The sequence below is a fragment of the Rhea pennata genome, chromosome 2, assembly GCF_028389875.1.
Source record: "Rhea pennata isolate bPtePen1 chromosome 2, bPtePen1.pri, whole genome shotgun sequence".
NCBI classification, from domain to species: domain Eukaryota; kingdom Metazoa; phylum Chordata; class Aves; order Rheiformes; family Rheidae; genus Rhea; species Rhea pennata.
Genome location: NC_084664.1, coordinates 10,544,347 through 10,561,071, shown reverse-complemented (window position 1 = coordinate 10,561,071; position 16,725 = coordinate 10,544,347). Strand labels below are relative to the sequence as shown.

The 16,725-nt window shown below is 42.6% G+C and overlaps 1 protein-coding gene across 1 annotated transcript in view; it reads left to right on the top strand.

Annotated features, from left to right (window-relative positions):
- PTPRN2 (protein tyrosine phosphatase receptor type N2) overlaps positions 1 to 12,827 on the top strand; it is a 493,407-nt gene extending 480,580 nt beyond the window's left edge. Inside the window, exons 22-23 of the mRNA XM_062570859.1 lie at positions 7,221 to 7,294; positions 12,706 to 12,827. Coding sequence (XP_062426843.1) covers positions 7,221 to 7,294; positions 12,706 to 12,777 — 146 coding nt within the window. The 3' untranslated portion in view covers positions 12,778 to 12,827. The remainder of the gene's footprint in view (positions 1 to 7,220; positions 7,295 to 12,705) is intronic.
- The last annotated feature ends 3,898 nt before the right edge of the window (positions 12,828 to 16,725 follow it).

Below are 16,725 nucleotides of genomic sequence, written 5' to 3'. Positions count from 1 at the left end.
GGTGTTACATTCCCCCTAGTTATGACCCTTTCTTCTTTAATCAGATTGAGTTTGTCCCTCATAAGACGTGATTAAATGTTTCCCTGCAACATTAAGTACTTGATGGGGCAACGCTAGAGCTGCGACGTGAGCAGTCCTTGCAAAGTTGTCGCTGGGAAGCTGGCGGCGTCTGGGGCTTCGAGGGCATTGCAAATCTATGGCATATCTGGGCTTATGTCTAGCCAGCTTGGAAACAGGACAGTTGTGGCAACGTCATACTCCATGAGTGCTAATTTAGCCTGCTAACTGTGCAGAGAAGCTGCTTCCCAAATGGAGCTCCCACTGCAGACGTGCCCTTTTTGTGTGTTAGGCTTCTGGCAGACCAGGCGCCGGTTTCAGTCTCTCCTTCTCCAGGAGGCTTCTGTCCTCCCATCTCCTTGCTATCCCCAGTTCGCTGCCTGCCTCCTTGCTAAGGCAACGCTGAGTGCAGGAAAGCGGTCGAGAGACAAAGCCTTAAGCCTTCTGCTAAAGCCAAGAAAGCCTATTTCTGACAGGGGGAAAGCGTAAAGGTTGTATAAAGCTGCTGTGTGTGTGAGGTTGGTTTAACCACGGAGCATCACTGCTCTTTCAAGTGCAAGTAAAGCAGTCATCACCAGAACATGAAAAACACTTGTAGTCATCCTAAATACAGACACGCTGTGATGAGACAGCTGATTGGCCTTGCTGACACTGTGTTTTGGCCCCTAACTTCTCCTTGTGTATTTTTGCTTTTTCATAATATATAGCCTGTGCTAGGCAGACGTGATTCTTCCGTGGCACTCTCGACAGCCTGCAAATAGTGTGCAGTGCCTGACTCTGAGGCTAAAAGGCTGCCAATCAGCAGCATCTTGCAAATATTAATTGGATCTTTTTCAGCTGCTAGCATCATCAGCGGAAAGAACTGTATTAAGGACTCTTCCGTAGAGATTTTAACAAGCTAGTTTTTAATCTGACCTAACAAGTCTCTTTGCCCTTCAAGGCCTAATTCACAATCTGTAAAATACAATAAAAATAAAAAAGATGCATTAAACAGGAAATATCTGACTAGAACAAAGCTGAATGCCTACTGCTAGAAAAAGAAAAGCACTTGACAGGTCATTTCTGTAGTCCCTTCATATTCCTCTCTTTTTCTTGCTGTTGGGATAGATGCTTGTTCCCACACAGAGCATCATCAGCTCCTCAAGGAGAAATGGTAAAAGTCCTAATAATCCTCCATTCACGACCTCTCCACATAACTCCAACATCATATATTCAGCTTCATGATCACTTTATGGTCAAGGGGAACAGAAGGAGGGCTGAAAAAGGTGCAGAGGCTCTTGAAAAAAAATAGAGTATCCATTTCGGTCCTTACCTCTCTACTGTCCAAGTACCTTGTAACCATTAATGGATTCACCTTTATAACAACCTATGAAGAAGGAAAATTTGTTTATTTTATAAATGATGGTGTGAAACATAGGGTGAATTTAATGATGTGGGCAAATGCCTCAGTCCGGAAGATAATTCAAATGTATATCTAAACATAGTACCCTAATGGCTAAGCCATCCTTTAGTGCTCAGAGTAACGAATTCATAGTCATTCTGCAGAATTATAATCTAATCTTTTTGAGGATATATGCTGATAGATCTGGAAATTGTTCCCTGCTAGAAAAATCCATTTTAATATACTATTTATGAGTAACATATATTTGTGAAACGTTCACCAAAAAAACCCTTCGGTTTGAGTTATTTAAAAAGAAACTCCCCACAAATAACTACTTTGATGAAGTATTTAAAGATCATTTTTATTTTTATAAATATACAGAAAATTCAGAGCATCTAGAACCTAAAATATTCCTTTTAATATAGTGCTTTAATATAAAATTCTGTCAGTCTCACAGAATCTGCCCTGCACTTTTCATTAGTAATGAATAAAACAGGATTTTTGACTTTGCTTTGAGAGCAAGTCTGTTCGAGCCTATTGCATAAAAATAAGATCTCAAATGTTTTCAAACATTCATGTAGCGACTGCAGATTGTTACTATAACTGGATAAACAGCAAGTTTTCAGTTGCGCGGGCTCCGTAGATTGTTGAATTTGAAATCTATTTCTTCAATCTGTGCCTTCACCATTTCTTCCCAGCTGATACCGGAGAACGTTTTACCCTTCCCTGCGAACCGTGGTTTCTGTATTCTTGCACCGTCGCACTCACTGCGGCGTGGACAGCGCTGCCCTGCGCGGGCCGTTCGTCGCGTGCGTGTGTGCCTGTCGTTACAGGTCCCCCGTCACGTCACGTCCCCCCGTTTGGGGGCAGCACCAGAGAGGGAGGGTTTCGTTAACGCAGTAATTAAACTAACATTAGCATTCAGGCAACTTTAAATATCGCAAGCTGCCGCCGGTGCCATTGTGGAGCCCCATCGCAGCAGAATTTGGCTAGCTCGTTATTTTTTTGGCTTTTACCCGTGTTTTTTATGACGTGCTGGATATTCTGCTTATGTGCCTCTCTGCGGCCAAACCCTTTAACCCCTTGCGAGCCGCTAATCCGGAGCAGCGGCTGCTAAGTGCCAGCGCGCTTTCCGCGCGGGTGCCTGCGGGGAGAGGGGGGCTGGAAAGGAAACGACCCTTCAGCAGCAGCTTCGCTCCCTGGCAGCAAAATATAATTCGGTTCGCGTCTTCTCTCGGTTTATTCCGTTTCTGGTGTGGATTGTTGGGCATTTGCTGTAAACACTTTGAGCCCTTAGAAACATGGTAGTTAATTACTGAAGTCAGAAATCTGCCTTGCACTGACGCGGAAGCGTTTGAGGGCATATTTACTCGACTAGCTCACAGAGCTGCTCAGGGTGGGGGAAGATGCGTGTAGTCTGGCTCACAAGGAATTATTGCAAATGCATGTTCTGCTAAAGAAAAAAAAAGCACTGCACAGTCACTTCGCATTACTGCTGGTACTACATCAGCTCAGTCTCACCCTAAGTTACATTCTTATGTTCATTTAAAACAAGCAATGAAATTTGGTATGAATCTCTGACGAACAGAAACCAAATTTATTCCCTATAGGATAAAATACAGTCAGAGCTGAATTTTTCTTTATTCTTTAGATGCTGCTTCTTTCCTTTTAGTTCCTGAAACAGGAAGCAATGTTAAACAGGGAAAGAAAAGACAGAAAATCTTTCTTTTTTGACATGTTATGTTTTCTTTTCCAGTTCTCTTCAGTGCTCCTCAGTCTAGTATTTTTAATCCTTCCTCTAGGTTATTTGTTGTATGACAATAAATTGACATCTCTAACTGTTACTATTGGGCGTGATAGTTCAGTTGCTTGAGCAAAATGTTTCCAATACAAAATATCCTTGGAATCGGAGGGTCAAGCTCCTCCAGCTTTTCTTCCAAACTTTTTTGTGAAATTTAATTTGTATGTGAGCTTTCCAGCTAAGCGATCTTTAAAACATCTTAGCAGTGTGTGGCACTTTGTGGCCATCTAAGTAAGAGCATGATTTGACCCTGATGTCCTTACATGTAATTTCCTTCTCTCCTAGTGCCGTGTAACGTATACTGTGTTCTTTTTTCACCTGAAATAGCTCAAAAGCATAAATAAAGTGCTTTGGGCCACCATAGAATGAGAATGTGTTGCTATGCCACTCTGTTATATTCATATACATGTATGCATGTATACATGTATGCATGAACAATCGCATTATTGTTAAGTTCTCTTTATATAAGGAGAAAGCCTCAGCGTGCTGCTGAAGATTTGGTGTCATATTCCAACAAAACAATTAGAGGGAGTCGAAAGTTCACACTGCAGTTGAACACTGAGCTCTGATCACCTGCAAATGCCGGCTGGGTTCAAGCTGCCCTTCGAGCCTTCGAAGGCTCCTCCATTGCCTGGCCCCGTCGCTGGCGAGCTTTCTGCAGACTGTCACACATATCAGTGGGAGTGAGCTGAATTTACGTGATGTAAAAGCAAGCCAGCATGCATGTGAATAGAAAAAAGCCCTAGTCACAAAATGGGTTTTAATAGTGGACTAGCAATATATATGTATATATTTAAGCACATTTGTTTTAAGCACGGTAAGAGAATACTGCAAAATAGGTAGCGGTGGATGCAGGGAAGGAAGAGAGGTTTCCTTGTGCAAAGAGAAAACAAAGTCATGCTGGCTTTTTCCTGTGCCATAGATTTCATCCTATTTCCTCTGAATTTTCTTGTTCCAAGAGCTTTCCTTCAAAGCAGCTGCCCATCTTTGCAGCACTATGTTTTGCTTATCAGCCTCTCTAGGCACTTAGGTAGTTGCTGTCACCATAGTGTCAGAAGCATTCAGAAATGTTAAAAATGGGTAGCAAAGCTGTCTCTTCCCTTGCTTTCCCTTGCCTTTCTGTATAGCTTAACTGACTGTGTAGCTGGAGAGAGAATGAGTGAAAAACATCCTCAGAAAGGCTTTTGCTTCATTAAATTCCTTCTTCTGTCAACAAATCTGTGCTTTGTGGTGCTGCGGACCCTGCAGACTGCCTGTGATGGTGCTCCTTACCCTCGCAGCAAGATACACGCTTTGGGCAAAATCATAATTTTGCTTTCCATTGCTTTTTAATTACCTATGTAAATACATCAGAAGGGTTTGTGGGTGATATGCTGATCCCATGTGTTGGGGACACTGACCAGTAAAACTTGCAGTTTTGGTGACTTCTACTGGCAAAAGACTTCAAAAGAAGCTTATCATTAAGCATACTGGCCCACTAGGGCTATTCATACATTCCAGTGTAAGCATATGCTTATGCTCTGGTGTTTTGCTAAATCAGGATTTTATGATCAGACATTGTTCATACTATTAGGCATGTCATTCCTCTAACGATGATAAAAAAGCAAGCATCAGTTCACTAGTAAGTGCCTGTAACTTGCCCCCCAAAAAGGAAGGGATTAACTCTTCCAAAGGTAGACACAGAAGCGTGTCTGACCATTAGAAAGGGTTGTTGGGTCTTATCAGGAATCCTTTTCCTGCATCTAGTATGTTAGTGTATTCTCCTGGGGCTGGAGCAGGTTCAACCAAAGGGCGTCCCTCGCAGGACGGGGTGGACGTGCACGTTGCGGGCCGTGGGGAAGCCCGCGCGGCACGCAGGGGGACCGCTGGGCTGGGAGGGTCGCTGCCGTCCTCCTCGTGGCACAGCACGGAAGCTCCTACCTGCCTGTATGTGGGTGTGCGAGACTGAACCCTGAAATGAGCTACCATGTGCTGCCACTGCTACTCTTTGCACTCCTGGAAGCACAAGGCACACTTCTACTGATGCTTTTGGATAAACGGCCCCTGTAAAAACTGCACTGACCTAGGGTGTAATTATTAGTGCTGTCCTTGCTGTCTGACCTACAACCTATGAGCTGGGCATTGCTCTGCTCAGTTGTAGAGCTTTATTTTTGCTTTTACAGTAAAGCCCTCTATTTTGTCAAAACGTTCTCCATGTAAATTCCCATACATATGTGTGGAAAAAAGCAGCGGAAGTCACACAATGCCCCAATCCCATGGTAATTCGCAACTTTCTAAGTTGTCACTGTTACGCTTCCTGAATGAATTCTGAAACAATCAAGAACATATTTTTAAGAAGATCTTTACAAATCGATTACTCTTCTAAAGTTGATGCTATTTTTAAAGATTTTCTCACGTCTTTTATCAAATTAATTTAAATTTAATCGTTTACTTTTAGTTGCCTTTCTGAATTTTTGAAAAGATGGTGCTGAGTTATGAAATTGTGTTGAGTAAATGAGGAGGTGCATGATGTTTACATTGAATAAACTTTATTACAGCTAGCCTTAAGGCTTTAAATTCCGACACCTCATTTGATTTACAATAAATGCTTTTTTGGAGCTCACTAGAATGGTAAGCGGTAGGCCTAATCCTGCAAATTCAGTCCTGGGAACTACACCAATGTTTGTTCTAGACTTCTACAAGTGAGCTATTGCAGCCACTGCATTTTAGGTGTCTGGTCCCCTGAAGTAGGTTAGCTATCTGGCCCCAAGAGCTAGGCACCTAGGCTTCCCGTGAACACTTGGGGAGGTTTAAATGCCTCCAGAAGGCAGTCTCAAATATACGTATGCTGGGATGTGAGGTTCCTAGGGCCACGCAGTGGGAAATGGTTACCAAACTGTACGTCCCTAGTCCTCTTCAGAGCACACCTAGGAGTATCCTCCAAAACGATGGAGCACATTGCAGAACTTAGCCGATGCCTATCATTAATAAACTGTCTTAACAAATAAAGCATCTGTACAAGAGGGGAAGACCTGAGTTGAGTATCTTCCTCAGCTTCAGAGAAAGCCTTTAGCTCCAGGAGCTTCCAGCTGGGCTTCCACCCTTGGGAAACATGTAAGGACTCACTGGAGGGACTAGAATCTTGATTTCCTCTTAGTCCCCTCAAATAATGTATATCTGGTTAGGCACTTAAGGAAAGTGAGGACGATGGTTTTGAAATACCTCTGACTGAAGAGGAAATTGAGGGAGAAATCAGCACCTCCTAGTCCCCTTCAGGTCTCTAGGCCCTAGGGCATTACAGGGTAGGTGAGAGGCACTAGGACTTGCTTTGCTCTCCACTCATCTTGTTTTCAAAGGACAGCATCTACATTTGCACTGAGGAAGGGAGCTGGTCCTCAGAGGAGTGGGGCTCAGCTCGCCTGTTCTCTGCATGCTGATGTTGCTGATCAGTGCATGTAGCTGTGTCCATGCACTCAACATATAACCTAAAGTAAATGTCGCAGATTTGCCGGCTCAAACAGGGATCACACGGCAAGATGCTCTGACAGATTCTAAACTAGGAAGCCATAGGCAGGTTTTCCAAATCTCAGTTGTAGGGGAAAGAAGTTTACCTAAATCTCGTTTTAATGACATAAATCTTTGTGTGGGTCCAACCCTTAATTCAGTGTGTACTCGCAGTGGTGACAAAGGGACACTTGGTGGCATGGCCAGGCAGGACCCCTACACTGTGGCAAATACATTCTTGCTCTAGGTGCAGAGGCATTTTTAAGAATTTGCTTTTCTCTGCCTTTTCTTGAATTAATGTTAATAAAAGCTGCCCCAACCTCTTCTTTTTCTATATGAACACAAAAATTGCAGCTGCCTGCCAAGTCTGCTGAGAGATGGATGTAATAATTTTCAATTGGACTGGTAGCCCAAAGGGAACCCGATAGCAAGAGATTGACAGATGCAGCATGGATTATCTTGTGCTCTGAACTCAGCCCAATTTGTGGTTTGTTGCAGGTGCTAAAGAGATTGATATTGCTGCTACCCTGGAGCACTTGAGGGACCAGAGACCAGGCATGGTCCAGACAAAGGTACTGTCAATAAATCCACTGGGATTTTAAATACATTAAAGGTCTTTCACAGTAGTTGTTTTCATGACAGAAGAGAGAGGGTATGACCTAATTTAATGCAGGTCGCTTGCTGATTACTCTGTTTGGCTCCTTACCAAGTGAGGTTTATTTATGCTGAAGATTTATCTAGGCTACTTTCTTTGGTGTTTACTGCTCTTTTTTGTACCATCTCTAACATCTATCTTGATTACCATATATGAAGGGCAGTCAAGACAACAATCTATAGCCTACTAAAGAAAATGTGTGCTTAAAAGAATGTTGTTACTTTAATCCTCAAAATACGGATTACTTTTTCAGAGTAGCTTTGGTTAACTATGCATGTAATATTTTTAAAAAGGCTTCAACTTATTAAAGAGTAAATTTGATTTACTTTTTTTTGAAAAAAGTTTTGACTTAAAGGAAATAGTTTAGGAAAAAATCAAGTCATATATAGTAACTTTGAAGGGAATAGCCTAAAGCAATGTCCTTGATGGATGTAGCACAGTGACTACGTTTGTACCCTTTGGTAAGGTGAATATCTTACTCTGTAATTACTGTCAGCCGTAACAGTTTTTGAAAATAACTTTTAAAGATAGACAATAGAGTAATTATCATGCCTTAAACTAGAAATTAATCTCTCTGTGGTTGTTATTTTCAGTGATGCATAGAATGATATTTTGGGGTATTAAGAGCTGCAAAGAAAACATTAGAGAAAGTAGTTCACAGAGACTAAATGAATTGTAAGTTCATTGCAAGTTATTGAATGAGAGATCCTGCCCCAAACTGAGTAAAATGCAATGGGGCAGCACTCAGTCTTGGGCAGGCAGGAACTAGCAGAAATGTCTGCAGCATTTAGGGAGTTGAAATTGCTGAGGGACAATGGTGAAACAAATGTGTCCTGCAGCAATCATTGGCTCATAACTTCTCCTGAATCTCTTCCTAATCATTTTATCTTCCCATTAATACTAGAAGTGGTGCTGCAGAACAGTTGGGGAGGGTTAATTATTATTTACCAGTTACGTAAGTGTATGAAAAATGATTAGCCAACCAAAGCTAGCTAATCTTTTTCTCCATGTAGGACACAAAAATGAACAAATCTTTCTCTACTTTGGTTATTCAGACTGGGAAAAAATACATAGAGCATCCAATATTCAGTATTACGTGTATTAACTCTGAGGGGAGATGCAAGTCCTAAACTACTCTGTAAATGCAGCCCATTTACATGGTAGCTCTGTAGAAATACAGAGCTCTGATTCTAGTTTCTCTCTGTTTGGAGAAATTGTAGTTTCTTACCTCCAGCAAAAGAAAAAACATAGCTCCAGCACCGAAGAATAAGGTTATGCAAACAACTTCTCTAAGTTAACTCAGAAATATTTACCAGGGCACCATGAAAATCTCACTCAAGACATTGTGTTTTTGCCCTCCAAACATTTATTTGGAAGCATTCCAGAAAGAAAATGTATCCACTGTTTTCATCCAGAATGAAAAATTTTCTTAGGATATTGTTTATCTCTTGACTTGCTCCTTCTTCCATCATTGTCGTTTTCTTGAAACCACCCAAATCACTTATTCGAGCTGATGTCTTGCAAATTATAAATATCTGGTTACATGCTAGCAATGCGCTATCCCTGGAGAATTTTTCTGATGGATTTAAACAAATCCCTGTGCTTTCCCCACTGAATACAAATGAGGAATATTAGACTCTTGGAGTAATTTAAAACAATGGATTAAAAGTCAGGTTAGAAATGCCAATTACAGAATATCCCCAGGCAAAATAAACACCAACTTACTTTAGCAATGTTATTGTGTTTCCAGCAGGCAATGCTCCACATTTTCAATAACCATGTGAAGGATTTGTTTGCAACGTTTTGTCTTCTGGAAGGAATCTTTAATTCAAGAGCACTGTATATAATAAATGTTAATAAAATTATCATAACAACATCCTGAATTTCTGAGAAACAGAATAAAGGGTTTGTGGTTTTGCAATTTTTTTGCAGGGGAATCATAAAACAGAGTTGATATGCCACATATGAAAGGAAAAAGTAGTGAAAGAGGAAGAGTATTCTCTGAGAAGAATTTATTTCCTTTTTTTCCCCCTCTCCTTCTGCATCTACATGTAGTTTTTTCATTCTGTTGTATATGATGCATATATTGATTTTCTTGGCATTTTTTTGAAGTCTGAACAAAAGCAGAGCTTGCTATTGTTTTTCTATATATATTTATATTGCCTCTGTGTTTTAGGTGGACTGTCACCACAAAATGCCTGTCCACTTCTATTTTCTAGACAAATTTAGATATTTAAGTTCATCCCCAGATAGTCTTGCATATGTGAATAGCACATATAAATAATAGTATAGCCATATGAAATAACAACCCGAGCTCCTTTAAGAACTATTGAAACTAATTTCATCCAATTGTTGGTGTTTTCCTGTAAAGGTGTGGGAGGCGTGTTAAGGCTTTTCTTTGAAGAGTAGTAACGCAGAGCAGTGGAAGCTCAGCTATTCGGATTTCTCCTGTGCATATTACCCGAAGGAAGGGGGTGGGCCCTCAGCTGCCAGTCCCAGGAAGGCAGAGTCCTTGCAAATCCCATGCATCTGCTCTGCTCTCCCTTTTTGCAGCACTTCACAGCCAGTTAGGAGCTCTGACAGTGAAGATTATGCTTTGTAAGTTGTTTTGCCTCAGTAACTTAGGGTCACAGCCAGTGCAAGTTGGCGGTCTCTGCTCAAAAAATCCCAAATCTCATCTCCAAAATCTATATCTGAACTTTAGTTTTCATGCTGATCCATCTAAGGTTCTTGGGTGAGAGAGGTAGGGTTTCCTCTGCTGGCAGCATCGCACTCTCTGCTTGTGTTTGCCGCTGCGAGGGCTGAAGACACTCGTAGCTCAGAGGGTTCCCCAGTTTGGCAGCTGTTCACAGTAAGGTGAACACGTGTTGGACTGGCAAGGTTTAAGGGCAGATTTGCTCAGTGAATAAATGGAGGGTGATTTAAGGTACTTTCAGCTATGGAGCTGGTATTTAAGTATTGTAGTTCCTGATTTTATGAGCTTTTCCTCACTGCAAAATGTTCAGATGAAGAGTACATTAGCTAGCCTCGTTACTACAGGAGATGGCAGCTTCTCTTCTTCTGAACTGACGCCTACATCTTGGAAGAGACATCTCATCATCTCTGAAATTCGGCTGGATCACCGTGTCAGCCCCGTGCTCGCTCAGATCAGCCTCGTTGTTGTTATGTTCACCATGCTCCAAGGCCTGGGGACCGGCGGCAGTGCTCGCGTCGGGTGGCTGGAGCAATAGAGATCCCCGCTGTCGATGTCCCAGCAGCACAGCGTCTGCTCTGCCCATCTCCTGTCAGCTCAAGTGGGAGGGTTTCACGTCATGCCTGGGTCTCGGGAACAGCTTTCAAGCCTCTTTGGGTAGTCACTAAGGTCTTTTGCCTCATTCAACAGACTCTGGAGGCTGCACTGATAAGGTCGGGTGGCTACTCATTCTCCCCACTGAGTCTCTTTTCCTCAGAGCCTAATGCCTCTCGCATGTTGTCCCAGCGCCCCGAAGCATTTTTAGCAGGTACAAGCACCTGGTTTTGTTCTGATGCTGTGTGTCCAGATGAATGCCCTCTCTGCCTCGTCTGCCCTCCAGCTACTCTCCGTATGCTCTGTCATGAAATGCAGCTGCTTCGAGGTGGCCACCAGCACTTCCAGACTCTTCTTTAAATGCGGAGACCTTGGGGAGTGGAGGGAGGGAGAGGCAGGCATATACACCATTTTCAGTGCCTAATGAGGCTGAGTCCTTACTCTTTAGGGTGAATTGATGTCTGACTAAAAGTTACTGGATGCCATCCAGCAAATGTACAAGGATGCCACTTTGACAGGCAAGCAGATAGAAAAATTCTTGAACATAAGGTGTCTCTAAGAATTCAGTCTGACTTCTTTTCATCTGTTCGTGTCCAACAACTGTGCCCATCATTTCTTGTCTCTGTGGCATATCCATGTAGGAGATGACTCTGCAGCAGGGCAGGACAAGGCAGAGAAGACTGACACTGAATTGAGGAGTTACTGGTCACCCAACTTTCTGAACTATGACTTGTACATCAGTAATTTGTCCTTTCATCCTTCCTGCAGATTTCCACAGTAAAGTGAAACACTGAAAAATGCAACATAAATAAACACTGTTAGTCCAGTAATTGCCTTTAGGGGATGACTGAATTCTGCACCCACATGTTGTTGCTGCGTACATACCTTCACCCGTGCTGCACAGCTCCAGACAGCTAGCGTGAACTGAAGGTCTGAAGATACCTACTAGAGCACCGATCTCCAAGCCCATAGGCAGAGATAGTGGCTCTTCAGTGATCTCAGGATACTTTTCAGGGTACATCTCAGACATCCTCTCTCAAAGTCAGTCCTTTCACAGCTCTTGACTGCTGTTGGCTTAAACTGCCAGAATACTTGTAGAAAATCCAGACACTTCAGCACAGTCCTTGACTCATGTCCTTCAATTGCTTATACTATGACTAAACTTGTCTTTTTTGATCTGAAAAGAAGCAAATTCAAAATCGGCCTGTCAGATCTTTCAGTAAGCTAAATTTCTGAGAAAAATTCCTTACTTAGAAAATACCACGTGTTAGCCTTGAGGAAGTAAAACTCCTTATGTAAGACTAGGCAGTTCTGGAACATGTTAGGGTTGTGCTTAGGTGAGGTGGGCATTCATGCCTGTCCTTTACACCTCTGCTGACCCAGCACAGAAATCTGTTAGTAGTTTTGCTTTTATGCTTACAGAAAATCAGTAACAAACAAAAATTTTCTCAAGTATTTCTTAAATGGCAAGAGAGCAATCTAAATATTGTTAGGTAATAGTTGGGTGCAGAAAAAGCAGTTTAAAGGGCAGCTGAAAAAAAAAAGAAAAGATGAGTAAAGCAAAGAGCAGATACTGTTTTGTATAATAGATAAAGTGTGAGGAAATATTTATTCCAGCTGATTTCAGCTAGAAACACTTCTGAGAGAAGCCGAAGGCTCTCTTTTGCAGTATCTCACCTATTTCATATCTCAATTATGCTAATACATTTCCATCTGTGTGTTGGAAGGAAATGACTAGTGATCAGCTACTCCCAAGCCTTTCTGACCAAGCAGTTGCAATGTATCATGTGTCCCAATAGCTTGGTTTCTCCTACCAACATTTTTCTCCATTAAAATGACTCTAGCTTGAAGATGCTGTCAAACATGGTATATGACATCAATAGTCACCGAACATTTTGTTCCTTGCCATTGGAGTGTACCGTCTGCCTTGAGTATTCATATTTTTAGCAATGTCTTGCGGATGCTTTGCTGCAGAGTAGTGCACCCCGCTTTCTGGAAGTGTGGTGTTTATTATTCAGGGTGTGTGTTTGTTCTCTCCGCAGGAGCAGTTTGAGTTTGCTTTGACAGCAGTTGCAGAGGAAGTGAATGCAATACTCAAGGCACTTCCACAGTGACCGGCCCAGGCTCCTAAAGGCTCCCTGAGGATCCAGCCCTCTTTTCCTTATCCTCAGTCCCTGTGAATGTTCTTGGAAACCGTGACCTGACCTTAACTGTGTATCTTCTGTTGTAACCACATAGTGATAGGGTCCTTACAAACTTCTTTAGCTGGTAAAAAAGTTCAACAGTTAAAATGTGTATTCTGTTTTTTTTTGGGGGGAAGCTAAATAAATTTTACAAGGTACACTGAAGCCTCGGATTAAGCATCAGAACAGTCCATCCAATTCCTTTCACATCCTCGAAGCCCTGAATGTCACACTTTGAAAGCACACATTCGTATTCTTAATAGCAAATATACAGTATTGTGGGTAATTAGTGCAGTCAATATCGTCTCAGAAAACAGTGCTCTGTTATATTTTGTAACTTCTCAAAGGCTGACTGAGAGCGGGGGCCTGAAAGGGATGGTGATTGTTCCGATACAATGCCAAGCAAGAGCCCGAACCGACGCCGCGGGGGTCGGTAAACACAGGTCCAGGCTCCGGCAAAAGAGCGCTTGCACCTTTTCATGCTGGGCTTTGGCAAGCAAATGTTTTCTTAACTGTTGTTTACTTTTCAGCTTTGTGCCATGAATGGAAGAAAATCTCAGCTATAAGTAAATAGGCCTGCGCGGTCGTTGCAACTGGGGAGAACGAGTTGGTCACATTAATGGGGAGCCGGGGGATAATGAGCACAACAGCTCTTCCTGGGCACCTACCACGGACACAGCAGAGTAGGAGAGAGTAATCTAACCCAAAGTGACAAGCAAAGGCCTTGTCAGCAGCCAGGTAAACGTTACGGAGCTGTTACGGAAACAGACTGTTGATTTTATGAGATTACTGGGGAAAAGAATGGACTCTCCTCTCTATATTTTTGCATTTCTTTCTGTAAAAACTGTGCCATGCCATCCTTTTTGGACCAGGAAGTATATTTCTATACATGCCTGGCTGAAGAAAAAGTCTCCAGTCTGCATTTTATGATTCACATGGAGTTTGTCTGATCCAGACATTTGTTGCATCTCTCTGCAGAGGCTCTTGCCTTGTTCTGAATGATATGTTTTAACTAATTATTACGGGATAAAGAAGTGCACGGGTTCAATCGCAGAGGTTATTGTGTTCTAAAAAGCCTAATGCCTACTGTTGCAAAGTGATGCTAAAATATGTACGTAAATGGTTTGGTTATGCAATTTTGCTTACATGAAGTTACAGTTTCAGTTGTGGTACTCTTCTGGAGGGATGGCAACTTCTGACAGACAGGACTCTGGTTTGTTCGATTGAAGGGCCTACAGGTAAAATGTGCTTACGTGATCTAAGCTCCTAATTCCATTTTCAAAAGTGAATTTGAATTACATCTAAGATACTAAATGTCTACTTTCCTCTTGAAAATGGGACATGAGCACTTTTTCATGTTATCTAACATCTCTGTGATTTAAGGTTTCTGGGTGTTTTTTTCCCCAAAATCTTAATGGTAGTGTATGCTTGAAACCATGCCAGGTTAATTATTTGACTTCAGCATTGGAAACCATATAATTGTTTTTAATTTGGGAGGGGGAAGCTTTTATAAACTTCTATTCAGTGAAATGTTAAAGAGCCAATATTGCAGAGTTCTGCTGGAACAGCTAACTGGCACCTACTGAAATCAACCATGTTGCAAATTTGTGTTGTAGGCGTGGATATTGGTGATTTTTTTTCTTTTTAGCAATTAAAGAGTTATTAAAAAAAAAGAAAGCAGAAGACTTGTTACTTTTCTCCATACATTTTTGTATGCGCTATTTGGTATACACTGTTGCTTAATTTGTGCATCTTATTACCATGGCAGTGCAGAGCAGTAACTGCAGATGCCATCATCCTCTTAAGTACACATACTGTACATTAAGCCACATGTTTATTTTATGGCCAAAGCATTTTAGAGCTTTCCTAGCAATAACTAAAAAAACTAATGGAGTATGAATGAGAAAATTGCCTTTTTCATTTGATAATTTAGGTTTAACAGGATTCTTTTATTACCTTAGCTAACACAAAATTGCAGATCAGGGCAGATGAGATCAGTCTGAGCAGTATCAGCAAGTGTTTGAAGTAGATTTACTGCCAGCCGTATGCAGCAGCTTTCTGAAAAGACAGGTAGCTCTATCCAAATGAGCTGGCGAAGGAATCAAAATCAGGTCATCCTAAACCTTCCTATGATCAGGTGAAATTGCTTTGCAGTGCAAGTTGCTGTGCCATTCCCAGCTGCCAAAGAAATAAGGGGGTTTTAGCACAGGTTCTTGCCCCGTGATTCATGCAGTTTTGCCTTCCAGCTCTCCCAGGCACACGACGAACGTGGCCGATAAGTCTGTCGTTTGCACTTCAGGAATATTTTTTAATTGTTCTTTTGCAAATATTTGCATTTCATAATAGCAATTTCAGGGTGATCCCTATTAATTCACAAGCAGCTGAGTGTAAGACTAAACTATTGGTCTTCATGCTTAGGAGTTTATTTAGTGTAGATTAGAGGGCATTAATCTCCTGCCAGGCTAATGGGGCAGGGATGTGTTGTTTTATTCATACATGGGGAGTGCTTTGAGCAATGCGAGGATGCGCCTGGCCCCAGCAGGTTGGACTTTTGCGTGCTGCAAGGCTTTCGCCAGCCTGCTGGTTTCAGCTGTGCTCTGCGCGGTTCTTCCACGACGAGGGGCCAGGCTTTTTCTGTTGACTGCAGCCCGTCACAGAGCGCGTTGCGTCCAGGCAGTGCCCTGTTTCTGGGGGTGCCTACCTGATGCAGGGCCTGCTGGGGGGACGCATGGGTCCGCTGCACCACGACAGTCCCTTTCCCAGGGAGATGCCGAACCACGGAAGTGTAAACCTGGCAAAGCCACAGTGAGAAGGAGATGAATTCTCAACCTGGGAGGTGTTTCTTTACCCTTTCCACTGTTCACTTACTCCTTGCAATTTAGCAAGGGGTGGTAGTCATGCTGCCCCGGCCAGTCTTCTACCCGGGCCATGGTACCTGCCCCATACTCACTGGCGTTCTGAGTTGAGGAAGGCGTCTTCCTGGAAACCAGGATCAAAGGAGACCCACAGTCCTTCCTTTTCCAATATTCTGCCTGATCTTTAGTAAACTGATTGCCAGTGAAATATTGGCTAGTGCCTGACTCCTTGCTGTAAGCAGCACGTGTCTAGTATTGACCGTCCTCGTGTTCCTGATGGAGACAAACTGAGTCTGCTGGCGCTGCTCGTGCGTTTGAGTCTTGAAACGACATTCAGGGTCGGGGGGGGGAACTGCAGGCGGGAGGCTGAGCCCCCTCTCCCAGCGCTTCCTTCCTCACCGCCCAAAGTCCACAGCCGAGGCAGGACAGGGCTTGTCGCTGGCGCTGCAGTTTGCAGCTGTAATGGCACGGCTGCCCTGCCCAGCCTTCGGGATTTGGTGGGGCGGAGGGCAGGACAGTGCAGGTCCCCACTGCCCCAATCCTTGGGATGTGGCTGCGTGGGGGTTGCCGTTAACTCACCTATTCCAGGCGCCAGCTCTGACGTTGCTCCTGACCATCATCTGCTAACATCCAGTGGGAATCCTTGGCACTAATGGGAGCCAACAATGAATTTCAACCCAAGCTCCCATAGGCAAATCTCAATTCGGTAGCAAAGCAAGTAGGATTTATATATATATATATATATATATATATATATATATATATATATAGTGCTATTGATTAAAAATATATATTTAAATGTACACCTATGACTAAAACTTCTTCTTCTCTTTAGCATGCACGGGAAAACAGTGTCACCTGTCCCCAGGGAAATGATAGCTGTAATACCAGTAAGGAGCTCACGCTTTCTTAATCAAGTGAAACATCAATATGACCCAACCCACTTCATAATTTCCGGAATAGTTATTAATTAAAAAACTGTTTATTGGAATAGAAAACAAGCATTTGATTAGCTTTGTTACAG